Raw genomic sequence first — 17969 nt, 5'->3', positions numbered from 1 at the left:
TTTGTTGCTTAGCACGATATAGAAGCTACTGGTCACAAAAGAGCAATTCAAAGACATTTTCGCATTTCAATTATACAGCAAAGAGAGTAAAGTATTAGCTTTACTAGAAAAACAGTTCATCATTCCCTCTACTAATCTGGGTATCAACAAACAGGCATTGTGACAACTGCTGAAATGCAGTGTCTCTTTTCAAGCCAAAAATCACACTGATCCCAGGCAAGTATGACTGGGTCTAAGAAAAAGCTCCGAATTTGATAAAGCAAGGAGATAAGTACTCAGTAACAAAAATACATCATGACACAAATGATTCATAGCTTTTCATAATGCCTTTTTCACTGGAAAACACTGACACCAACTCCAAATCTCTGAAAAATTATTCAACCACTTTCACAAAAACACAGAGATGTTGTATATAATTTTCTCAGTTTGTCCAGTAAGATTATTAACCTAGATAAATTGATTACCAGGCAACATATTCAGTTCCTGCTATTAACATCACAGTGGTTGTTTATCAAAGAGGAGTTACTTTAATCAAAAAATTAGAGAAAACATATCTCGCATTACATAGTGCACTGCGTACCCTCCAAAACTCAAGAGCCACACACCTTGATTCCCTGAAGGATAGAGCTGTTAACTACATATGCAAGCATGGAAGGAGGTCAAGAGTACTTTTCTGCTATGCTTTGTAACACAGCGAATTAACTCTTTAAATATAGCTTGAATTTTCATGTTATTTAAACAGAAAGGGTGCAAGAAATGTAAGTATTTCCTGAAGATGCTTGCTCTGGAAAATCTAGCTTATGCGATGTCCTCAAGTGAAATCTCCGATATGGAACTTTTTTCATTCCTTATCACCACTGTCAGCCTTAAAGTTTATTTTTAGATACTTTACTTTGTCACATAAATGTTATGCAACTGAAGAAGTTTCCATCTTTCCTGATTTCCCACTGTTCTGAAGAAGAGATTAAGAGATTGAACTAGAACTGACAGACCTGTTCATATGAGGCAGTGAGCTTTTAATGTTTTTCCTTTTTATCTGACTGCTCAGATCAACTCTCTTTCCAGTAGGGCATGGAGAAAACGCTCCTCAGCTCTTTACCTTGAGGAGGGAGGGTAGTCCCTCTTCTGGCCTCATTCAGCAATCCCATTCTTCAAACATCCTGTTGCCATTTCAGAAGAAGGGTGTGAGTGCATTAGCACCTCTGATGGAAGTTATTCCAGTAACATAGAGCAGCCAGTGGAATGGCAACTTTATAAGAAAATTAATTAGTTTTTAAGAGTATTCCTCTAAAACTCACCAAGTCAATAATAAACTCAAGGTCCAGCTAGACACGGCCATAGATGGGTCATTTGCAGAACAAAGCCATCACCATTTCAGAAAACTGTACAAGTATGAGGAAAAGGGGCTGCCTAGAAATACACTTTACAGTTAAGCTTCATCTCCATACTGGCAAGTAGGTAGAAACTGGCAAGAATAAAAGCAGTAAACTTATGAATAATTCAATGTTGAATATTCAATATGGCTGTTATACTAGGAAGCAATGCTTCACAAATCCTTCTTTGAAGGAACCATTGAGTACATAAAAGAATAAGGCAGTCAGTATAGTATACAGGGATTTTTAAAAGACATTCAACAAGATTCCTTCCCAAAGACTTTTTAGGAAACTCAGCTGCCACAGAAGAAGGCTCAAATAATTGATTAAATGATAGGAAATCAAGGGAAGGAATAAACAGTCGGTTTTCGCCCACAGAATGAAGGTGAAGTCTCTTGCAGAATCTTACAGAAATATATGCTAGGTCTGATGCTGCTGAAAATATCCATAAATCATACAGAACACAAAAAATAGCACAGAAACGAAGTCTGGTGATGATACAAAGCTGCTTAGAGTAGTAAATTAAAAGCTGATTGCAAAGATGCTATGCAGAACCTGTTCATATAAATAGAGTGGCAAAATGGCAGAGGTGATTCGACTGCAGATAGAGAATGTTTCAAGGGAAAAGCAGTCCTCAACCTGATGCACACGCTGGTGGACTCTCATCTAGGCTCTTCCAGAAACCTGAGGGTGAGAGAAGCAACATCTGCAGCTCCTTTCTCTGCAGAAGTAGAGGTCCAGAGGGCAGAAAAAGCCCCGGCTGTGGGAGAGAAGTGCAGTTCTTCACTTTTGCTACAGACAACCCAGAAAGGACTGAAATGTCTACCTCTCTGAAGCTGTCTGCTAGACAGAAAAGTCTGCTAAGTCATTTCTAGTTCAATCAGTTTCCTTCCTTTATCTTCTCTTTATTAAACAAAATAAGCTAAGATACCCATTCATGAGAATAAGATTTTCTTTCCAAAGAATGTTCTCAAATCAAGTTCATCCTTGGCATGGAACTTCTACAGATTCTTTCCAATTTAGCAGTAGTCATCTAATTCTGGACACTGTAATGAAAAGCAGCTGCAGCTGCTGCAACTGTAAAAAACTGATTTGTTCAAGTGATTCTATTCCTACCTAAGCTTCATCTACATACACATCCTTCTACACTTCATTATTTACCATTCCCTTCTCCGTGTCCCCTACAAATTTTTATCAGAAATGATTTTTCTGTTTTCTTTTAGGTGACTAACAGGAAAACATCAAATAAACAAGAGATCTTCGTGACACCTTGTTTGAAATACATTTAATTCAATGCTGCTACCTTTAGCAACCTGTTAGACAGTTTTTAATTCTTTAATGTGTATTTTATTCATATTCTAACTAGTCCAGTGATTATAATTTTCTTAGCATTGCATCAGACTACATGTTCTACAGAATTGTGATAAAATTGCCTTCACCAAAGAAAATCGTATTTCCTTTTTTTATGTTAGCTTGTCAAGATCTATTTTCAATAAACTTACAGGCATTCATTATAATATACTTCTCACATTTAATTCTTGATAAGCTGAATGCCATTCCATCATTTTTCACTTAACTGATAGCAAACTGACAAGTGAATAATTACCTACCCATCCTAGTTTTTCTTTTCAAAGCCCTCCAAGATTAGTGAGAAATCAATATAACTGGTCCGAAGTCCTCCCTGATCTTTTATTTTCCTATTATTAATTTTTTATGTGGATTATTTAGGACAATGAACTTCAATATATGTAACCTAAGCAGCTATTTTTAACAGTTGTCCAAATTACTGTTTGAATAGCAGACTGTATCACCATAGAATTTATCTGAAGAACAGGAATACGTATCAATATACCCCAAAGGCAGGACACTCATGTCTACTTGTTATGACAACTCCATCATTTCTGTCTATAAATCAGCTGGAGGAGGAAACAGAGTAATAAGGAAAAGAAGAGCAGTAGAAATGTCTTTGTCATTTTTTCTACATGTAGAAAAAAATGTAAAACAAAAACTAACTGCCAAAAACACAATAAAATCTGACAGCAAGAGAATTACCTATCTAGCTGCAATGTTCTACCTTCCGGATCCCTCCTGAGCAACAAAACTCTATCTGTATAGCCCAGCCAAATCTGTTCACTTGGTACTTCACCTTCCCTATATATGTATTTAAATTGAAAAACATTAGACTTTTCCTTGATCAGAGGTGCTCTGAAGTTGTGAGTGAAAAGCTATACACAGAAATCAGTTGTGGAAAGGTCAGCTAACTTGTTCTCTAGATAATTATCTCAGAGATATTCCTGCTTAATCTAATTGCAAAGTTTGCTCTGTGGATTTCTCTTCCTCTGAAATCCTCTCTGCCAGGAGGGAGGAAAAAAGTTTTAATCCACCATTCTTCTACTGAAACGGCCCTCTGATAGCAAGCTGCCTGTCAGTAAAACTCACGTGAGCCTCAGCTCTTCTCACGTGCATCTTAGGAGATACAAAATGCTAAGTTACAAAAACTATTTCAGGATACCTAGTATTATTCTTCACATACATCCAAGTAAAGTGTTAAAAATGTATTGATTAGTGATTTGGATCAGAACAAGGTTAGCAGGGCAAAATACAATCACAGCAAAAACATGAACACTTGAAAATTCAGAGTACTGACTGTACCTTACAGATTTTGTATAGAGATTCCTGACCGTCTCCTTCTGTATCTTTGAAATAATCATGTGCTGGAAATGTACGATGAATATCTCGTGTGATGACACTCTCTTGAGCAGAATCCTGTAAAATGAGAGAAAAATCCCAAAATATTGGCTTGGTAACAGTGTAATTAAACAAACAGAACACAAAATTCTATGTGCAGTCGATGTGGTTACGTTAGATAACTGCTTTACTGACTGAGTCATACTCCAAAAATGCTTTGGGAAGAAACTGAAAAGCTTCTAGTTTTGAACGCAGTAATAATTTGACAGTTTAACAAGAGCAACGTGGCATGTTTTCTGCCCTTCAGGCTTGCAGTTCAACTTCAGAACTCATAGAAAATGACTGGTTATTTAATTGTAGGTGCATTTTTCCTACAGAACATATGCTTACTGTATTTCTCTACAAGCAAAAAAAGAAAATCAGACCATCTCTCAAAGGCTCAGAGGTATTAATTTTAAATGTATATCAATCTACCATAAAAACCATGTTAATTACAAATTAGAGGTATTACTTAGAAATGTTCAAAGTCCATTGTTAAGTGGTCTTTAAGAGAACAAAATCAGAAATAGTACAAGAAAATGTTATACTTTCAGGTAAATCTCATATCCTCCTTGCTATTAGAACACCTTCAATAGCTTTTAATTTCATTTTTACATTGACAAGGAACTAGGGATAAGTTCAGGTGCCTAAACATGTGTGTCAAATGCCATTTTAGAAGCCCTAAAATACCTTGCCTGATAAGCAGCTGCTACTGCAGAAGGATACAAGCCTCCTGTAAGTGCTGCATCATCTCTGCAAGCTCTACATGGACGATCTGCATACCCACATACATCTAAAATGACACCGAATGCCCCTGTTTAGTCAACTGAATTGATCTCTAGCCATACCTGCCTCTGTAGATAAAGAAGTAATTGCTTACAACACTGTATTGCTATGAAAAGCTGGAAATCGTTGCAAAAAGAGCTGAGAAATGCTACTGTGTGTATGAGGAAGTGATATCAAAGCGTCAGAGCTGGAACTGCAGCAGCTAATCCATTATCTTTGGGTTCCAGTTACTCTCAGTAGGAGATAGTACCTTTAGGTCAGTAAATAGCAAACACTGCTTTTAATTATTACCTTTGTAATCCTGAACGAAAAACCAACAGAAACTACACATGCGATTTAGGAAAGAAATCCTTTATAAACACTTTTATCTTGAGAACAAAATACATCTGTTTACCATAGAGAAGCCCTCAGATTACAGTTTGTAATCCAGGACTCTCCACAAAAACAAAAAAAAAAAAAAAAAGTTTTAAACCCGCTGGAGTCAGCAACCAGGTAATCTCCCAGGTTTAGGTGGTTTCTTAATCCCATAAAGGCCCTACAGTGTACCTACGCTGTGCAATAAGGCAGCTGCCTGCAAGTACCCAAGGTCAGGCTGGTGGGGCCCTGGGCAACCTGATCCAGCAGGAGGTGCCCCTGCCCATGGCAGGGGGAGGATTAGGTGAGCTTCAAGGTCCCTTCCAACCCAAACCCTTCTGTGAGTCTGTGACTCCATGAAGCAAGCAGCTCCCAGCTGCCCCAGAGATGGGAAACTGAAAACCCAAGAGATCAAAATCACAGAATCATCTAGGTTGGAAAAGACCTCCAAGATCACCTAGTCCAACCTCTGACCTAACACTAACCAGTCCTCCACTAAACCATATCACTGAGCTCTACATCTAAATGTCTTTTAAAGACCTCCGGGGATGGTGACTCCACCACTTCCCTGGGCAGCCCATTCCAATGCCTCACAACCCTCTCAGTAAAGAAGTTCTTCCTAATACCCAACCTAAAACACCCCCGGTGCAACTTTAGCCCATTCCCCCTTGTTCTGTCACCAGGCACGTGGGAGAACAGACCAACCTCCACCTCGCTACAGCCTCCTTTAAGTTACCTGTGGAGAATGATAAGGTCGCCCCTGAGCCTCCTTTTCTCCAGGCTAAACAAGCCCAGCTCCCTCAGCCGCTCCTCACAGGACTTGTTCTCCAGGCCCCTCACAAGCTTCATTGCCCTTCTCTGGACTCGCTCGAGCACCTCGAGCGAGGGGCCCAAAACTGAACACAGTACTCGAGGTGCGGCCTCACCAGAGCCGAGTACAGGGGGACAATCACCTCCCTAGCCCTGCTGGCCACACTGCTTCTTATGCAAGCCAGGATGCCGTTGGCCTTCTTGGCCACCTGAGCACACTGCTGGCTCATATTCAGCTGACTATCAACCATCACTCCCAGGTCCTTCTCTGCCTGGCAGCTCTCCAACCACTCATCTCCCAGCCTGTAGCTCTGCTTGGGGTTGTTGTGCCCCAGGTGCAGGACCCAGCACTTGGCTTTGTTGAACTTCATACAGTTGGCCTTACAACATCCTTACAGTCCTCCTGAGTGGCCTGCCCTCTTTTCCAAAGATCATAAACCTTTTTTTTCCTAAGCTCAAGGAAATCATGTGGTTTCTCCATTCACTCCCATGGCAGCTAAGACAATAGCTAGAGTTGCATCAAGTGCAAATGTGGCATTAACTTGTTTTCTACCAGCACTCCTTTGAGTAATCTTCTGTTCCCTTTGTTCTCAACTTGCCGTGTTACACCTCAGCTCCATCCTTCCTCCACACCCTCTGGACCCAGTCCAATCCTCCGGTGTTGCACACAGCAGTCTTCCTCTTTCCTCTCCCCACTTTCCCCCCAAAGTTCAGGTCTTCTGTGAATCTTTGCTATCCTGAATATTCTGTTTCTGACGCCCTAATTTTCAGTGATCTCAACTGTTGCTCTCCCTTTGCTTGACAGTAACATCTTTAGTACAAGGCAACAACGCAATCTGTATTTTGTAAAATACCAGGCATGTTGTTATGTGCTGAGAAGAGGAAAGCTTGCAGAGAGGAGGTGTTTTTATTACACTTGCTGCTACAGCTGGAGAAAATAAACATGCTTTTGTGCTTCCACCAGGTTACCATCAGGACTTGCAGGATCTCTAAGCATCACACAACTATTAGCGACTGAAACTAACCACGCAGTCTAAATCACATGCAACAAAACCAGGAATAATAATAAATGTTTAATAATGAGCAGCTCTCTAAACAGACTTCTTTAATGAGTATTTTCATTTACTTGGCTTCTAAACACAAGAGCAGCTAAATAATGGCAGTCTCCCCCTCTCCGACAGGTCTGACAGGTTGGTGACATTCCTAGGAATTGCCCTGAGCAGCATTTAAGACCCACCGGCACAGAACAGTTACCAAGCCTGCTGTAACAGCCTGCTGGGCTTCCCGTACCACACGGGGCCGCCTGGTCAGGCACAGCTGCAGCAAACAAAACTTCAGGACCCACAGCGAGGACGGCAACTCAGTGCTCTCATATCAATGCCCCAAATTTCAGTCTGGAAGCAGATTTATGCTAGAAATACTGCTGTGAGAACAATCCCACTACAGGCTGAAACCCTGACGTCTGATCCCTCTCTGACTGCCCAGGAGCACCTCCCAGGACTGACCATCCTGCTGCAGGCATGCTCTCCAAAGAGAACGGGACCCTGGTGGTCTCACTCTGAATGAGGCCAACCCCAGCCTTTGAGAGATGCAGAAGCAAACAAAACTCCTGCGAAAGCACAGACCTCTGTAACAGTGCTGTGCTGTTGACCACTGCAAAGTAATTGTAATGCACTGCCTAAAATACCCTTTTTCAAGTGGCACAGTCTCGATTAGCCTTAAGAATGATGTTAAAAACTTCAATTCCTCCAGTTTCTAGGTGGTTCATGGTGACTGTTCGTGAAACTACCTGAAATATATAAGCTTCACAGCATGAACAGTGAAAGACGCCTGTGAAAACTCCCATAAAAATATGCATGATAAAGAATCAATATCTTGGTTCAGCATCTTTTTCCTACATTTGGCAGTAAACAAGTCACTCTTTGAAAAACCCTTCTATTTTATACTTGTATCTTTATAATTATCACTTTTTCTCATATAAACAAATAATTTTCCTGTTTATTCTTCAGCACAAGTTTGCAAAGATGCAGGCATTTGAAAGAAAGTCAGAGGAGGGCCACTTTGTCCACCACACTCATCTTTCTCCTGTCCTACAGGCAGATGATGTTTGACTTCCCTGTACTTCTGTCTTTTCCTTAACTGTGAGCACATAAAAGCTGCCAGCGTAGATGTCCACAGGAGGACCACAAAATATCTGTGTAAGGGCCCAAATACAAATTCACTTTTACTGCCTTGGAAGGATTCTGAAGCAGAGGCTTCATTCATCAGTAAGAACAGGCACGTCTAAAAAGCTAGGGGAAAATAATTGGAAACTAAATGGACAGAAAAAGAAATTTAAAATAAAAGACAGAACAAACTTTTTCTCTAAAGACAACATCCACCTGAAATACTACAAAACCATGAGTTTAAAAAAAAAAAAAAAAAAAAAGTCCAGAGAGATCAGTGTAGAACTACTACTAAAATATATATGTCTACAAAAAAATGTTAAATTTTCTGCCTTTTTTCAAACAGAATTCATTTATAGCCCTGTTCTCAGGAGTACCACCGCAGATTAGTTTACCCTTATCCTTATTCAGGCTTTCAGAGACAGTTTTTATTCTTCTGAAACTCATGATTAATTAATTTCTTATGAAAAAAAAAAAAAAAAGATAAGGTGAGATGGCTATCAAAGCATGACGAGTTCTAACGATCTTTCTCACTTCTAATAATTTCTGTGCTGCCAACTCAGAGAAACAATATTCTACTGAGGAAAAGAATTATCTTCATATGTCAACTTTATGACAGCTGACATCCTACTGAACAAGTTCTCTATTTTGAGTCGTCACACTTTAAAACAGCTGAAGTTCTGCAACTGTGAAGCAACTGTACTGGTATACTGACTCGTCGACACTGCTGTTGTTTTGCACTATTGAGACGCCACTGAATGTGGACGTAGGATGCCAGAAGGCAGACTGAAATAGAAATACAGAGAAAGAAAGCTATTTACATTAAAATAAACAGTAAAAGAAAATTAAGGCTATAGAGGCACTCAAAGTAAGAAATATAGGGCAATCACTGTGTATTGGATGAATCAGGAATTATGTTTTAACTAGGAGCACTTCAGACACTTCAAATGAGATTCCTGCTCATGTATTGTCCTGAGAGTACCTATTCTGGAGATGGATTTTGGCTTATGCGGTAAAAGTGCCTCCTGCCTTGCTTTCCTTTGTTGTAAGAGCTGGAGGATACGGATGGTATGTGCCAGAAGAATGCAATGAAGACAGAAAAATCTCTCAGGGCACGGCCTCTTGATGCTGGTTGTTAAGACTCAGATCCTTTTCCAAACTAATACCCTTAAATTCTTTTGTGAAAACAGGCATACAGCTTCCACAAGAAAAATTGCAAGTCGTTGGTTGAGTTTTCCTTATTACATAGCTGCCTGTATTACCGCTGTGGACTCGGTATGGAGAAATGCAGAACCACTTACAACGCAAGGAAAGGAAGGAGTGTTGCTTCAAAAGTTTTATGTGAATACTAAGAAAAACAATAAACCAGGTCACAGGTGTCTCAAACCTGGCACTCAAACTGAGCAGTACTTCTGACCTCGATATCCTTGTGCTCCATTTCCCTGGTTAATAATAATTCCCCATCTCAGTGGGGTGTTGTGGAAATCAATTAACATCTGAAGTGCAGAAATACTGCAGTGATTGAGTCCTACAGAAATGCCAAATCGGAAAATAATAACTTCATCCTCAAATCCTGATTTGAATGGTTTATAGTAAGGCACAGGGTTACACAATGAAAAATAATAAGTGGGGAAGGAAAAACAAACAAACAAAACCCTGCCCATTAGATAAGTCCTATTCTTTCTGTATACAATACGGCAGGGATTCTGGGAAGAAGACACCAAAACCACAGAACTGTGGGTGATTGAGACTGAGTCAGAATGCATATGAGTAGACAATTTTATACCGCACCTCTTAAGTTCCAAAGGTTTATCTCTAATCTCATAAAAAACCCTTCTGGTTTGGTTTTATTCCATTACATGCAGAAACAAAATGATTTATATGTGCCAAAGAGTCAGCACAAGTTCACCTGAATGAACCCAATTACAAGGTCTGCATTTCTGGTGAGGTGTAAGCAGCTGATCTTTCATCAGATTGTCCCACCCGTGCTTTATCTCTTCACTACCCCAAAATAGCCAGGTACCGCAGTGTCAGGAAATAAGAAAAAATAAATAATCAAAATGTTTTCAGCATCTAATACTACAGTGCATCGTAAGTCTGATGTGTCGTGCTCCTTTGGGACTAGATACCAAAACTCTTGTGACCTATATGGAAAGCAACACTCCCAGGCTGCCACAGGTGTCTATCACTCTTTTAGCCAGAGATACATGATGTGGAAACGCATCATTCATGGTTCTTAATCCTGAAATGCTGTAAATGTAATTATTGACTGTCAAGTCCATGTTATTAGACATTGTTTCAGTACGCGACACACGTTGCTGAAGAAATAACTTTGTTTTTCATTTTGCTTATTTTGTTCCTTAAAGATTTTTTTGGTGTTCTTATACAGTTCCACACATACAACTAAGATGTGTGTTACTCTAATGGGAATAGGACTAATAGCTTTAAATTCTCCACCTTCACAAATAGGTAGCAAGCACAGAACACACAAATCAGTCAGTATTGGTCTGCAATGAGCCATGTACCTAGCATGCAGCTTTGCCCCTCCTTATTACTGACATGCTCCCAAACTCCTGCTTTCAATGAAACCTACCATCCCACTGTGCCAGCACATGCACACAAATCACAGAACCATAGAATCATTAAGGTTGGAAAAGACCTCCAAAATGATCTGGTCCAACCAGCACCATATTACCAATGTCATCCTCTAAACCATGTCCCTAAGCACCACGTCCAACCTTTCCTTAAATACCCCCAGGGACGGTGACTCCACCACTTCCCTGGGCAACCCGTCCCAGTGCCTGACTGCTCTTCTGAGAAGAAGTGTCTCCTCATTTCCAGCCTGAACCTCCCCCAGAGCAACTTGAGGCCGTTCCCTCTAGTCCTATCACTGGTTACCTGTGAGAAGAGGCCGACCCCCAGCTCCCCACACCTTCCTTTCAGGGAGTTGCAGAGAGCAATGAGGTCTCCCCTGAGCCTCCTCTTCTCCAGACTAAACACCCCCAGCTCCCTCAGCAGCCCCTCACAGGACTTATGCTGCATAATTGCAGTCAAGATGAGCTGTTCCATCACCTTTCCTGGCACTGAGGTCAGGCCCACAGGCCTGTAGTTCCTCACGTACTCCTTATGACCCTTCTTATAGATGGGTGTCACACTAGCAACTCTCCAGTCATCTGGGAACTCTCCAGATGACAATGACCTCTGATAGATGATACCTCTATGAAATATCATCAACCCCTTTCTCTCATCATTTTCCATACACATTATAGCCCTCTCAGTAGAAGTGTGATCCAACAAAATCCCAGGTTCTTTACCAATAAATATCTGGGGAAAAAAAAAATCAATAGCTCTTCCTTTTAAAAACAGTCAATAAAAGAGGTTTGGCTTATGCTCAGTTCTTCTATAGCATTTTTGTAATATACACCTTGTAGTTCAGCTCTTTTCTATAAATAGGTATTTCTATCATCATCAGCTTTTATTCAGCAGAGAGCAGAAAACACACAAGAGTACTAATTAACAAAGAAGCAAACTGAGAAAAAAGCAGTGGATTACTCTGTAGAGACTTTAAAAAAAAGGCACACATCAAGATATTTGACATGAACATAACACTTAGGTTAGCTCAGTAAATACATTGGTCAACTGCACTTTGCAAATTGTGACCGCTGCATTGCTTGGGCAAAACTGCTTTCCCCAAGCAGAAAGACCCCCCCCCATCAGTAGCTCCAACCTGAGCAGACCTGTGCTTCTGGCAGCTCAAACCTAGAACTGAATATAGCGTCAGTCTCTCTTCTCTCCTTGGCATAAATGCAACGATTATTCTACATGCAGCTATAAAAAACGACATGCTGTTGTAGCATTCTCACAGGTAAGGCAGAAGCAGCTCAGCTCTTATCAGGGTTGAGCCATCAATCAGTCACAAACCAGATGACATTTTTCTGTAGCAAATCACAGCAAGATTAGATCAGCTACAAAATACTCATTCTGCATGTGCTCACTCATTCTCCAAAACAAAGACTTTCCATGACCTTTACTATCTTTGTGTTTTATTCTCTTTCCCCTGTTCTTTACACTGTCCCTCTCTGGTATGCGACTGATAGATAATTTATTCTATTTCCTCTGCCATATCCTTTATGAAAAATGTCAAAAGAAAAATGCTGTTTGTACTACCAGGCTAGAGATCAAATTTTGAATGCACCAGGCTCAAATTTTTGCCATTGGCATAGTAAGCTGTGAAGCCAGTTTCCCTTGAACACTTATCTTGAAAGCTCCCTGATCTCCCACAAGATATAAGGAACTCTGTACATAAGCAGATGGCTTTGGGTTTCTTTCTTTTCCATATGATGTACAGTTGGCATGACGGGCCATGTGCATCTATTTGTAGATATGACAGCATTTCAATTTTGATTTTATTGTGTTTGGGGCTTTACTTGTGTCAGACAATCTTAAGCAAAAATGATATCAAACATTTTTGTTAAAAGGTGGAGAGGAGAGAATTTTTTAAGCAGTGGATTTTATCTTTTTTTTTTTTTTCTTGTTTTTAATAGCTATTACTTAGGAAGGTTCACCTCTGCAGAGGATACGAAGAACAGAACAATTAGACCAGGTGAAAGACATGTTGTCCAGGTTACTCACCAGTAGTTCACCTCTTATCTTAGAAAAGTGTATAGGCACTACCTTATTAACAGGCAAGAAAAAAATTTAATCCACTAACATATTTATGTAGCAAGTTAATTTTGTTCAAGTTCCTTCTGGTTTGCTTATTTTTAGATCTGGTTTTTGCTTATGTCTCCTCTGTTAGAGATGCAATTCTATTTGTAAAGGCTAGAAAAAATGTTTTTGTGATTAATCTGTAATTTGAAATTCAAATATTCCCAACTCTACCACCAACTCACTGGGTAACTTCCAGAAGCAGGTAAGCCTGCTTCTAACAAGCAATACTGAACTGCACCCTTGGCAGATGGCTGTGAAAGACTATGTTGAAACTGTTTACATAAAATCAAAAAGGTAGTGCTACAAAACTTTGCTCAATTTTATTAAGTGTCTTGAAATCTTCACTACAAGAAAGATTTTTCTTTCTTACATAAGAAAGAAAACTACAGTTACTAGCTAAAAAAAACATTTAAAAAAAGTAAGCTCATTTAAAAACCTAGTGCCTACAAGATTCATCTCCTGCAGCATCACTGACCAAGTAGATGTCTGTGTAGTCAGCATCTCTTTCAGCATGTTTTTACTAATTCTGAAATTAAACCTACTTTTGTCCATGTGTTTTTGTTTGTTCTTTGTATAAGAAATACAAAACCTGATGGTTTCACTGGCAGCCCTTGGTATCACTCGGCATTCATATCAGACTTGAACACTGAAGAGCAAGGCTCTTTAGCTTGTTTGGAGTATTTAACACCAAAACCACTCTTCAATGATATCTTAAAGTCTTTATTGCAGCTTCAGGAATCAGTGCACTGCAGAAGATGAAGGCCAGCCAGATGGTTAGAGAAAAGGACAGAAATACAAGCACATGGTTTTCATTTCTGCCTCTGAACCCGATTCAATTGTAGATATACTGAATTTTGTTTATTAATTTCTGAGCATCAAGTTCCTCATTTATAAATCTAGAGTGATAATATCCACAAATAAGCAATTAGTGTATGTCGAGCACTTTTATTCCTAACACAGAAGTGATTATGGAGGTGACACAACACTGTGCTAAAAGGAAAAGCTATGCAAGGCTAGTATACCATTTACATAAGATATTATTCTGTTTGTTACTGCTTTTTAAATAAAATTCTGGAAATAACGTTCTTTTCATCTACTGTTTGGTCAACACTTGATGTACATTTCCTCACTGAATCTTTCTGAGTGTATCAGACACTAGAGACAGCTGCTGAAACCGCGCTTACCCAAGTCTCTGCTGAGCCACCACAGTCACCAAAGGTGGCACGTACTGTGAACACAGCTCTGGAATTTGCTGCAAGATGGATCCTGGACATAAACAATCTAGAGATGCTGACACACAGGGGCTACAGTTCTGCTTTAACCCTTTCCTCAAATCCTCTCCTGTTTAATGTAGCATGAAGGGGCCTTCACCTGCTGATAATGCCCCGTATAGATAAAGTAGCTTTAAGCAGGTGCTCCCTAGTCTGATAGTCAATATCTGAGTGTATTACTAGAAATCTTTCATACAGTGGCAGATGAACCAATACTGCAATGAAGAGAATAACAGAATCCCAGACCGGCTGAGGCTGACAGGGCTCCTGGTTCCTCAGGCCCCAGGCCTGCCCCAGCAGGGTCCCCCCAGCTGGTGCCCAGCCCCACGTCCAGGCGGCTCTGGAAGCCCCTCAGGGAGGAGCCCCCCAGCCTCCATGGGCAGCCTGTGCCAGGCCCCAAGGTGCTGCCTGAGGGGCTGCGGGCTGAGCCCTGCCTCTGGGCCTGGCTCTGTCCTTTCCATACCCCTGTGGGGGTAGTTAGAGACATGGACGAGCTCCCCCAGACCTCCTCATGCAGCAGCAGGGTACCAGAGACCTCCTTTGCTCATGTTCAACTCGGTGCCACCTAGGACCCCCAGGTCATTTTCTGCCAAGCTGCTTTCCAGTTTGTTGGCGCCCAGAATGGGGGCTAGAAATGACCACATTAAGTAGCTCCTTCTAATTGTACCTGTAATTCACAAGCAGAAGCAGCGCTTTCAGGCTACCTCAATCCCTTAATTCAGCATAAACCCTGAAGTCCCCTAAATCCCACTCTTACCAGCAGAGCCAGCAGTGTGACAGCTGCAGATGACAAAGGAAAGACCACGCTATAGAGCTCTGCCAATAATTGGGACCTATGGGGCTGTGTGTGAATCACCAAAAGCAGCTCCATTTTTGCCTTTGTATTTTGGTCTGTTTTATTTCTATTGTTTGAAAATGAAATTCACTTTAGATTCAGTACCACCTAAGATTCAGATCAATATAGTACTGACATTAGAGAGCATTAATCTGGTCATATATGGGTCATAACAATAAAGACCAGACAGTACAAAGACAGCACAGTGCACTAAAATAACCCTAACTTAGTTTCAAATGATATCTGTTTTCTATATACTACTTCTCAGAGTGTACCTGCTGTATAGGCATAAGCCTATAGTCCAGGGATACTTCAGTTGTTCTTTCTTCTTGGAATCAGTCAACAGAGCCTACATCTACCTCTTATTTAATGATTAAGTTTAGTTTATTCCAATTATTCTGATTAAAATGGGGAGGTTTTCTGGGTTTACAGATAATGCTGTCAATTCACAAAGATCTCTGAATTCCTTAGTTTTCAAAAGTAACACATGAACAAAATTTCTGTCTGTGCATACATTCTTGAGGACAAAAAAAGGGAATCTGTTTAAATATGCTAATTCTAATTGGATCAACACTGCCCTCCTTGGCAACTTTGACATTCGTGCCAATCTGCAAAACAAAAAGAAAATCAATGATTTACCATCCCATCAGAAACAAGGAATAACCATGAGACGCAAGAAAATAGCTATTTTTATCATCAGAAGATGCAATGAGCCCACTTCAGTAAAAACCCTCAGGCATGGAGGAATAAAACAAAGTTACAGTGATAAAATGAAAACAAATCACAAAAACATGTTAATCCCTTCACACAAAGGATATTACTGGAAAAATACCATGAGACAGCTCTTGCTTTTACAGCTACAGAAGTGCCTTCCATGCATTTAAAGTCAAAACATGTCTCAGCTGTGTTACTCACTTACAGTAACATCCATGTTGAAAACCACATGATATATAAGCAAAGCTCAATGGGTAAAAATTAACAACACTCCCTTCCTTCCCCCCACACCTCCTCCCCCCCCCCAAAAAAAAAGTTAATTTCTCTGAAGTCAACTATATTTTTTTACAGTATTTTTCAACAGTAATCATCAATTGAACACAATTTTATAATTCTGGAGCCTTGTTTATTATGTTACTTGATCATTACATTTGACGCAAAGAAGATTATTTCCCCACTTTTTAGAGATAAGGCTGCTTGCACACAAAATTAATTTTCATCCACCAGGATCTATATCGAGGTCTGCCAAAACTCAAAGCCTACCCACAAAACACCAGAAAATTAAGTAGGCTTAGTAACATCCACACCCTTAGCACCTCTGAGAGCACCTAAAAGGATCTTGGTGGTAGGCAGAAGCTGTAACAAGCAGGCATCCTCCAGTCAGGTATGACAGAAAACTGGAAAGACACAGAAGCATCCTCCCCTGGGGCTTGGCAGGGCTGGCTGGAAAGGCAATTTCTTGGGACTTCTGAAGTCTTCTCAAAACTGCCAGCAAAATGACTCCTCATAAATCAAGGAAACTCACATTAAGCTGCTGTCTGCAGAGGAATCGCCCAGAGCCATGGAACTGGGAGCACATTTTGGTTGTATAAAGAAGGATAACATACAGAGACAAGGTTACAGTGAAGAGGTAACCTTGTCTTCACTTCCCTTCCTCCTTTATTTTATCCTCTTGGCTTTCCAGACTAAATACTTCACATGAATTGAGTTACTTCATTACGTGTGTATTTGCCTGAGGTGCAGGAAAGGTTTCAACCTGTGGTTGAATGACCTCGAGTGCTTCACAAACATGATTACGATGGGCTGGTCAGCAGCAGAATAAGATAACAAACACTGCCAGACTGTCACCATGCAAAGCAGTCACTGGGCAATGAGCAGCAAGGAGGGAGTGAAGTACAGGGCAGGGGAGAAGCAGACTGAGACTGAAGGGACAGAAATGAAGCCAAGAAGTGATGGCAAAATGGAGAGGAACAAGAAGAAATCATGGGATATAAAACAAAACAAGACAAAAGAGAAGTACCAGAGAGATTGTATTTAGTTCTTGTTGCATAAAAGGAAGCTGTAAATCAAATACCTTATCTTCATTTAAATAAATAAAAATCAGTTTTAAAGAAAATCCAAATTGCTTTTGCACTATGCAGACTACAGAATTTTGTAAAATCTGGTTATAGCTATTAGATCGATGAAAAGGCTTTCTTTTCTTATTTTAAATATATACTACACTATTGAAACAATCCTACCGTCAAGAATTCTGTAACTCCTATAAAGCCGATGCACATTGAACTTTAGACTTCCTGAAGTTGCTTCTCTGATTTGGGATTATTTAAGTGCATTTTGCCATTTTTTGATACTGATGCTCACTTCTTGCCGATAGAAGCCAAGACTGAAGAACACATGGAATACGCGGCATTACTGACATTAGCCTGGGTACTTACAGGTACTACTGAAAACAACACAGATCACAAGTGTTCATTCCTGTTCCTATTACTCCTTCTGACAAGCATTACTGTAGCTTCAGTGCATTTCTTAACAGACACTTCCCTATCTTATTTTGTTATCTTGTGTGATTCCTTATCTATCTGATCATGGCTCATCTAAACCTAATTCAAGGAGTTTTACTAGGCTGTTTGCAACTTTCACCATCAGGTACAACTGTTAATTTGCCAACTGAAGGAAATAGTAATTGAAAGATCGACTTACAGATGTATAGATGTGTATCAGAAACTATTGAAAAAAAGATAGCTTCTCACTACTTCTGAGTTTACATTTCTCTCTCATCACGCATTCATATCTACATCCATTTCCAGCCATTTCTGCCTCACATCTGTATTTCTATGTAGGTAAAATCTATCAGTCACACAATGTTTCTATTATATTTTCAGGGGTTGTTCCTTCTGAAATACTTGGTAGCCTTTGAGGTTTACAGATAATAGCCTACATTACT

The 17969-nt window shown here is 40.1% G+C and overlaps 1 protein-coding gene across 8 annotated transcripts in view; it reads right to left on the bottom strand.

Moving 5' to 3' along the window:
• The window catches only part of RABGAP1L (RAB GTPase activating protein 1 like), a gene marked incomplete at its 5' end in the record, with an annotated part of 248705 nt that overhangs the window by 100913 nt on the left and 129823 nt on the right, over positions 1–17969 (bottom strand). For all 8 annotated transcript variants that reach the window (XM_084290877.1, XM_084290880.1, XM_084290878.1 and 5 more), the window contains one exon: positions 4026–4139. In XM_084290877.1, the coding sequence (XP_084147003.1) occupies positions 4026–4139 (114 nt within the window). The remainder of the gene's footprint in view (positions 1–4025; positions 4140–17969) is intronic.

Source organism: Netta rufina, assembly GCF_964035555.1.
Source record: "Netta rufina genome assembly, chromosome: 8".
In the NCBI taxonomy this organism is placed as follows: domain Eukaryota; kingdom Metazoa; phylum Chordata; class Aves; order Anseriformes; family Anatidae; genus Netta; species Netta rufina.
Note: the sequence above shows the minus strand (reverse complement) of the source record. Positions and strands in the feature narration are given on the sequence as shown.